The sequence below is a fragment of the Mastomys coucha genome, unplaced genomic scaffold (assembly GCF_008632895.1).
Source record: "Mastomys coucha isolate ucsf_1 unplaced genomic scaffold, UCSF_Mcou_1 pScaffold21, whole genome shotgun sequence".
Classification (NCBI taxonomy): domain Eukaryota; kingdom Metazoa; phylum Chordata; class Mammalia; order Rodentia; family Muridae; genus Mastomys; species Mastomys coucha.
In genome coordinates, this window is record NW_022196904.1 from 24,669,832 (window position 1) to 24,678,252 (window position 8,421).

The 8,421-nt window shown below is 41.1% G+C and overlaps 1 protein-coding gene across 1 annotated transcript; it reads left to right on the forward strand.

The window, feature by feature from the left end:
* Positions 1 to 6,361: 6,361 nt before the first annotated feature.
* Positions 6,362 to 8,421, forward strand: LOC116101187 (secretoglobin family 2B member 2-like). Its single transcript, XM_031384847.1, has 3 exons — positions 6,362 to 6,422; positions 7,167 to 7,348; positions 8,323 to 8,421. The coding sequence occupies exons 1-3, from the start codon at positions 6,362 to 6,364 to the stop codon at positions 8,419 to 8,421; spliced, it is 342 nt and encodes a 113-aa protein (XP_031240707.1).

An 8,421-nucleotide genomic window follows, 5' to 3' on the forward strand; every position in this document is an offset into this window, starting at 1 on the left:
TGTCTTCTTCAGTTATGTTTGCATTCCCTGTGGAGATCACAGGAGAGCACTGGATCCTCTGGAATGGAGGTACAGATGGTTGTTAGCTGCTATGTGTGTGCTGGGAAGTGAATCTGGGTCCTTTTTACAGCTAAGACCACCTTATATTTTTGAGACAGGGTCTCCAGTAAACTGGAGCTTGCTAATTTCACTAGATGGACTGGCCAGTGAACCCTGGGTGGACTCTCTGATGCTAAGGTTCCCAGGGTGCACTTTGTGCCTCACTGTCCTCACAGGTTCTGAGGTGAAACTCATGGACTTAAGTGTGAGCATCCAGCAAGTACTTCACTGGCTGGCCTGTCCCTGAAGCTCACCCTGCTCCTTTCCTGAGAACATGTAGTTCATACTGAAGGATGGAAGGGAGGTCATCTCCCAGGATTAACACCTACAGATCCTCAGGAATTCTTCTGTGAGAAGTAAGAACACAGATTTTCATCCATGTTCATTTATCTGCCATGCAACCATTCACACCAGCATGGATTTATAGATTATTTCACAATTATAGTTTATTCCAATATAATGTTATTTAGTTTGTTGTTCAAATTGTTTGATATTCGTCTACTAGGAGCTTGTTGGGCTTCCTCATGCCAGTTTCCACAGACATATGTGGGTGTCTTTTCATGTGTTCATGTGCTTGTGTGTGTGGGCTGAGGTGCTAAGGTGTGTGTGTGTGTGTGTGTGTGTGTGTGTGTGTTTGTGTGTGTGTGTCATGTGAAGGTCAAATGACATTTTCAAGGAGTTAGGTCTCTTTTTCTAGCAGGTAGTTTTGGGATTTGCACTCAGGTCTTCACCTTCGATTACTGTACCTTTAATCACTGAGCTAATCAACAGCCTTCTACCTTATTTTTTGAGACAAAGTCTCTTATTGAACCTGAAACTCACATGGGATTTGACATGTATGCCATCACTCTCACGGGTCCTGGGGATCTGAACCCAGGCCTTTATTCTTGCACAATAAGCACTTTGCACATTTATCCATGTCTTTGGCTGCCCATATTTATGTGTGTGGTGCTGTGGAATAACCCCAGTGCTTTGCACATGCAAAAAACAATACTCTACCACTGTTGAAAGGAACTAGTGACAAAATGACAGGTAAGAAGCAACTTTTCTGCTCACAGTTTGAAGAGACACAGTCCATCATGGTGAGCTAGGCAAAGTGCAGGGACTTGAGGTGGTTAGTCACATCTACAATCAGGAAGCACAGAGGCACGAAAGGTTGTGCTCAGCTTGTTTGCCTCTTTCCACCCCATCTGTGATTATAGTCCATACTGCCACATGAAAGTCAGTCTACCCTCATCAACTGACCAAGTCTAAAAACTCCCATGCAGAGTTGTTTTTAACAGAAACTCTCAACCTAGTCAGGATGATCATCAAGATTAACCATCACCCAGTCTGTCTGGGCTGGTGCCCTGAGCAGACCTTTGGAGCAATTCTTCATAACACCCAGAGGAAGCTCCACTCCCAGGCACTCTAACAAGCCCAGGATCAGAGGATCAGAGGTGAGTAGGACGTAACATCTGGGAGAAACTGGGACCAGAGGGACCCAGGCACATAGTAACTCCACCAGCCCAGTGGCACAGGTTCCTTCCAGTCTGTCTGGGCTGGTGCACTGAGCAGACCTTGGACACAAATTTTGCAGCCAGTTCCACAATATCCAGAGGAAGCTCTACTCCCAGGAGCTCTAATAGGCCCAGAATCACAGGATCACGGAGACAGCTTGACTCTGAGGAGTTCTGACATAACCAGGATCATCGGTAGGACAGACCCCAGTCAGATTTAGCCAGAGCAGGTAGCACTAGAGATAACCAGATGGCCGGAGGCAAGCATAAGAACATAAGCAACAGAAACCTAGGTTACTTGACATTATCAGAACCCAATTATCCCACCATAGCAAGTCCTGGACACACCATCACACCAGAAAAGCAAGATTCAGATCTAAAATCACTTCTCATGATGAGGATAAAGGATTTTAAGAAGGACATAAATAACTCCCTCAAAGAAATACAGGAGAACACAGGTAATCAGCTAGAAGTCCTTAAAGAGGAAACACAAAAATTCCTTAAAGAATTACAGGAAAACACAATCAAGCAGGTGAAGGAAGTGAACAAAACCATCCAGAATCTAAAAATGGAAATAAGAAATAAAGAAATCAGAAAGAGAGACAACCCTGGAGATAGAAAGTCTAGGAAAGAAATCAGGAGTCATAGATGCAAGCATCACCAACAGAACAAGAGATAGAAGAGAGAATCTCAGGGGCAGAAGACACCATAGAAAACATTGACACAACAGTCAAAGAAAATGCAAAAAGCAAAAAGCTCCTAACCCGAAACATCCAGGAAATCCAAGACACAATGAAAAGACCGAACCTAAGGATAATAGGTATAGAAGAGAGTGAAGACTCCCAATATAATTGGCCAGGAAATATCTTCAACAAAATTATAGAAGAAAATTTCCCTAACCTAAAGAAAGAGATTCCCATGAACATACAAGAAGCCTACAGGACTCCAAACAGACTGGACCAGAAAAGAAATTCCTCCCGTCACATAATAATCAAAACACCAATGCACTAAACAAAGAAAGAATTTTAAAAGCAGTAAAGGAAAAAGGTCAAGTAACATATAAAAAAGGCAGGCCTATCAGAATTACACCAGACTTCTCACCAGAGACTATGAAAGCTAGAAGATCCTGGTCAGATGTCATACAAACCCTACAAGAACACAAATGCCAGCCCAGGCTACTATATCCAGCAAAACTCTCAGTTACCATAGATGGAGAAAACAAGATATTCCATGACAAAACAAAATTTACACAATATCTTTCCACAAATCCAGTCCTACAAAGGAAAATAGATGGAAAACACCAATATAAGGAGCAAAACTCTACCCTAGAAGAAGCAAGAAAATAATCTTTCAACAAATCCACACAAACCTAATTCCACCTCTTACAACAAAAACAACAGGAAGTAACAATTACTTTTTCTTAATATCTTAATATGAAAATTAATATTACCAACATATCCTAATTGATTGAAATCCAAAAATATGAGGAATTAGAAATTTGTTGACTGTCATCCAATGGTCTCTCTAATTTGGTAATTGGAGAAATAGGTCCAATATTGTACAATCCATATACACTTTCAGCTTGTTTGTATGTGACAGTGTCTTGCTGTGATCATAATAAAACAACATAATGGTCTTGAAATCTTGCTTCTCCTATCTCAGCACCTCTATTAGTAGTATTGTTTATTTCATGGTTTTCAGAACAACTTACATATTTCAAAAGTATTTATACAGCCAAAAAAACATAGACAATTAAATTGGGAGGTGGCTTGTAAGAGAACAGCAAAGAGTGAGACTGAATGCTTTGCTTGATGTTTGTAATTCTTGTATCAAGTTTGAAGAAGAGGACTTTATAAGTTACTCATTCTCTGAGATGAATGCTTTTCCAAATTATCACAGCTAATGAACCAAATTCTTACCCTCACCTAATGTCTGAGCAGAACCAAGCAGAACCATTGTTCATTGAAACAGTTGGTGAATGACTTTATGGATAGACCATATTAATACACACACTATTTCTTAAATGAATGTAACCTGTTCTCTGTGAGCTGAGAATAAAGTCACTCACTCAAGTCAAATAGCTTTGACCATAGCAGGAAGTCTGTACCCAAAAATCGTGCCTACAATTCATTCCTTGGTACAGCAGAACTGTCAACTCTCAGCTTAGCTACTATGGAGGTAAAATCCTTTGTTTGATGAGAGGGTCATTGAAGTACAGCTTTATTACAATGAACTCCAATGTCTAAAAATTGTTCTTATTTTGGGCTTGTGCCACAGTAAGAGCCAAGACTAAGTTCTACTAAAACCAAAACAAAGAAACCAAAAGACTTTATCTATTTATCTATTTATGTTCATTTAAAAAATACTAGTAGTGATGTATTATTTTAAAATATATAGTTAATATGTTTGGAGTTATTTCAAATTTATATTGAGACAAATGTATGTATTTTCACTATTGTTGTAGACAAGCATCTACATAAGACTGTTCAATTGATTGTTGTTTTATATCAAACAACTTTTATAATACTCATTTTTATTGTTACAATATTTTATAAATTTTAAACAATAAGACAAAATAAGGAAAATGAAAGGTATTGAAGGTATTGAAGGGGGTTCTCTGAGAGGAATTGGGGTACAAAAGGGAAACAAGAATGTGATGTAATTCTATTTACTTAAAATATGTTTTTAAATGTTAACAAATTCAGATAAATTGAAATCATGTATCTTTTCTCATCATAATGCAATAAAACTTAAATCAATAAAAATATGTTGGAAAAAAATAAAAATAAATAAAAAATTAATTCTGAAAAAAAGGAACTTGAGATAAAGGAACTTGTTTTAATAATTTGGATTGTAGTCATACCTGGAAGATATTTTCTTAGCCACTGCTTGAAGATATATGGACCATTACCACATGGATGGGAACATCCCTAGTCAATAGGGCTCATTGTATATGAAAAGTAGCTGAGCTAGCCAGTGGAAGCATGTCAGTAAGCAGTTTCTTACAATGGATTCTGAGTCTATTCTCACTTTAATTCCTGACATGACATCTTAACTCAGCTCAGAACAACATCTTAACTCAGGTCATCTTAACCCAAATCCTTTACATCTTAGGTTGCTTTTTGATACTGTTTTAGAAATCAAGACAGAAGAAAAATAAACTAATTACTTTAAAATGAGTGTTTTGTAGGGCTCTAAGAGGGACTGGTTTTTGTTTTTCCTCACTGTTGTGATTTGATTTTCTGTCCTTGATTTGACTTTATGTCTGGGTGTTTGTCTTGCATGCCATTTTATGCATGACCTATGAGCATTGAAACAGCAGAGATTGCAAAAGGCATTGGATGTCCTTGAACTAGAGTTATAATTATTTATGGCCCACTGTATGGGTGCTGATAAACACATTCATACCTTCTCAAAGGGCAGGAATTGGTCTCAACAACTGAGCCATCTCTTCAATTCATTTGTATTAGCATGTCTAATGACCCTTCTATTTAAAGAATGTGTACATCTTAGGGTCTAATTTCTGCTTCTACTTTCATATTTTCATCTAGAGAGCTATTGACTGTCAGAAATCATGGTCTTCTCAGAGTGGTTTGTTTGTTATATATGACATATCTGACAAGAGAGGATAGGAACAAATAAGTGATATCTGACTTCTATCCTCATTGTATATGACCTCTATGCTTTGTATTTTTATCATCTCCATGTACAGTATTATATATTAAAAGTAATTAATTAAATTTTCCAATTATTTTTGTTACTTTGAGAATAATTTAAAATTAAGACACATTTTAAAAATTAATACCAATTTTAAAGCTGTTTTCTGAATGAAAAACTGGAAAAAATAGAAGAAATTACAAAAAAAGATTAACCATCACACACCGCAAACAGGGTGAGCTTGAATTTAAGACTTTCCTGTCTCAAGAAATGAGTAGTACAACATCCAGGTAACAATCTCATTGGTGCCGAAAATGTCTTCCTTACGATATGTAGGTTTATCTGAACTTGCACAGTCTACACACACAACACTGCCTGTGGCCTGTGGAGCAGTGTAGTTTACAGCCAGCCAGTCCACAGTGGCCTGTGAGGTTGTTGACAACTGAGAGTCCATGTACAGGCAGGCGTGAATCCTGCACTCTACTGCTCACTGCTCTCCCCATGTGAACTCTACTGTTCAAACCTCTTTGAGATATGGTTCCTGACAGAGGTGAGAGGGGACAAGGTTAGCAAAACAAGAGAAATGAGCTACTGTGGAGTGAAGCAGAATTTGTGGTACAAAAACCACCACTAGCCCAGGATGCACACATGGCCAAAGAGCAGGGGACTACTGAGGCTGAGAGTGCCTCCATGTCCTCAGCCTTCCAATCCAAAGGTCTCAGCAGCATGGATGACTGGAGCAAGGAGAGGTGAGGAGTGTGACCAGGAAGCAGAGGTGACAAGTGGAAAAGGACCACAGGGCTTTTGGCTCAGCACTCGGGCTGCTTACAAAGGTCAGCTCTAACTTCTCTTTGGCAAAGACAAACACCTCTCCAGAATCTGACGACATCAGGCTGTCTCAGGCTGTTTATTCTTCAGAGTGGGAGGGTTCCTCATGCTGCCTCCCCTATGCAAGCCCTAAGGGGATTCACAGGTGCTAGGTTTTTGCCCAAAGGTATTTGGAGCTCCTGAAGGCAGGTTTGGGGTTGGGCGTGGCTGGGCTCAGGGCTATAGTGGTTTAAAAGGAAGAGGATCTGCTCTGAGAAGAGCATTTAGCACTCTCCATCATGAAGGGAACACTTCTTCTGCTGGCCTTGTTGGTGACTGGAGAGCTGGGCTTCCAGACAAGTGAGAGCAGGACCCTCATTCACTCCATCTTAGTCCCATGTAGATCTCTAAGTGGGGCCCTGGGACAGACTTAGGTGTCCTCAGGATGCCACTGTCAAGGAGCTGCAGAAGACAGTTATGCATTCTGCTCCAGGTTACAACAGTTGGGGTGGGTGGGATGGGGTGATGGAGGTGTGCTGGTGATGGTGCTCATGGTGAAGGGCCTGTAGATGCACAGTTGAAGCAGACTCAAGTGGATAGCTTTTGTGAAGGTCAGATACGCAGGTCTGTTCACTCAGGTATCTTTTTCTGCTGGAATTGTGTGTCTCATGGGATCCTGGAGCCTTTGGGAGGGTGGAACCATGAGAAAGGTCAGTTAAGACATTTGTAGATGAGGCAAGGTAACAGGAGCCTCTGCTTATGTTTGCCTTAGCTCTCTCTCTCTCTCTCTCTCCCTCTCTCTCTCTCTCTCTCTCTCTCTCTCTCTCTCTCTCTCTCTCTCTCTCTCTCTCTCTCTCTCTCTCTCTCTCTCTCTCCCTCTGTCTCTCTCTCTCTTCAATGATGTAACCATTCATTTTTACACTCATTAGTACACTGTACTGTCTTAAGACACACCAGAAGATGGCATCAGATCCAATTACAGATGGAGTGAGGCACAATGTGGTTGCTGGGAACTGAAGTCAGGACCTCTGGGTCTTAACTGCACTATCTCTCCATTTCCCAGCCTGTGGTCTTTTAATGATCTTTTTCTCTCTGTGTTTGCAGCAGAAGCATGTATTCCTTTCTTCGGTGTCTATTTGAGTGTTGTCTCTGGAAGCAGGGAATGGTTGCACCATGAACTTAAGGAATTGGATTCTACTGTTGAGGAAAAAGTGGCCTTTGAAAAAATCCAGGACTGCTACGAAGAGGCAGGAACAAAAGCTAAAAGTCAGGATGTCCAATTTATGGTAAAGTCCTCCCCTCCCTACCTCCACCCACCTATGCAGTAATTATTGGAAGGCTGTGTACAAATGATCATTAATATATATCAGGTGACCAGCAACTCAGAACTGAAACCCATGCCCACCCTAACACATGTCAAAGTAGCATGCTAGGTACACATCCAGTCTGTTCCATGCATGATCCTGCAAGTCACTCCCATATGCTGGGTAAACATGGAGTTCTCACCCATAGTAGGAACAGGGGAGTCCCTTGTCTGGCCTTTGCACAGGTATGGTAGCCCCAGCTCTACTCTAAAATGCCTGAAACTTCTGTCTCCTGGACAGTGCCTTCTTTGGAACCTAGCTTCAGTCTATTATTCCCCTGCCTCAGATGAATCCTCCTTCTGCTGGCATCATCTGAGCTACAGCTAAAAGCTCTCTCCATGGGCCTGCAGCTGTTCACCACAGCTGTCTCCTGTTGTCTCTTGTTTCAAGCATAACTGGATTGCGGAAATGTATATTATGAATGGTGCAGCTCTTGCCCTGTCCCCAAAATACTTTTAGTTTGAGTGTCAGGTCCTGAAAGACCACAGTGCTATCCAAAAAGGAATTTCTTCTAACAAGCCCACACGGGGGATGTAGTTTTAACATGACCATAGAGCCAATGTTCCTGGAGAGATGTGCTCAGGTATGGGAGACATCACCAAACTCATACTCAGCTATCTTGTCTCTCTCTAGACCTAGCCCCTATTTTGCCTCCCAGAAACTTCCTGCCTTCTTCCCTGCCTGGCTATGGTGGTCTTCAGGTTACTTCCTGAAGGCTGTGAGTGGGTTCCAGTTCCCTTGAGGCAGAGTCTGTTGCTGGAGACCTGAATCACTGCAGGGGATTTTCTTTCCTGTAGATGAGGACTGGCCTTTTTATGGGAAGTTGGTGTGCCCTGCTGAGGTTCTGCACCTTGCTGTAGCCACCTCTGTCCCTGTCTATCTCTTTGTTTTTGCAGGCAAGCATGCTCTTCAGCTCAGAATGCAAGACATACTATACCAAAGAAGTCATATCAGAAATTACGACTATATTTACTGAGTCACAGTTGCTTTATTAG

Excerpts from the sequence above, each read along its gene's own strand:
- LOC116101187 (XM_031384847.1), top strand. The coding sequence starts at position 6,362 with ATGAAGGGAACACTTCTTCTGCTGGCCTTGTTGGTGACTGGAGAGCTG. Across the intron at positions 6,423-7,166 it reads AGAGCTGGGCTTCCAGACAA|CAGAAGCATGTATTCCTTTC; the intron begins GTGAGAGCAGGA and ends CTGTGTTTGCAG. Across the intron at positions 7,349-8,322 it reads GTCAGGATGTCCAATTTATG|GCAAGCATGCTCTTCAGCTC; the intron begins GTAAAGTCCTCC and ends TTGTTTTTGCAG.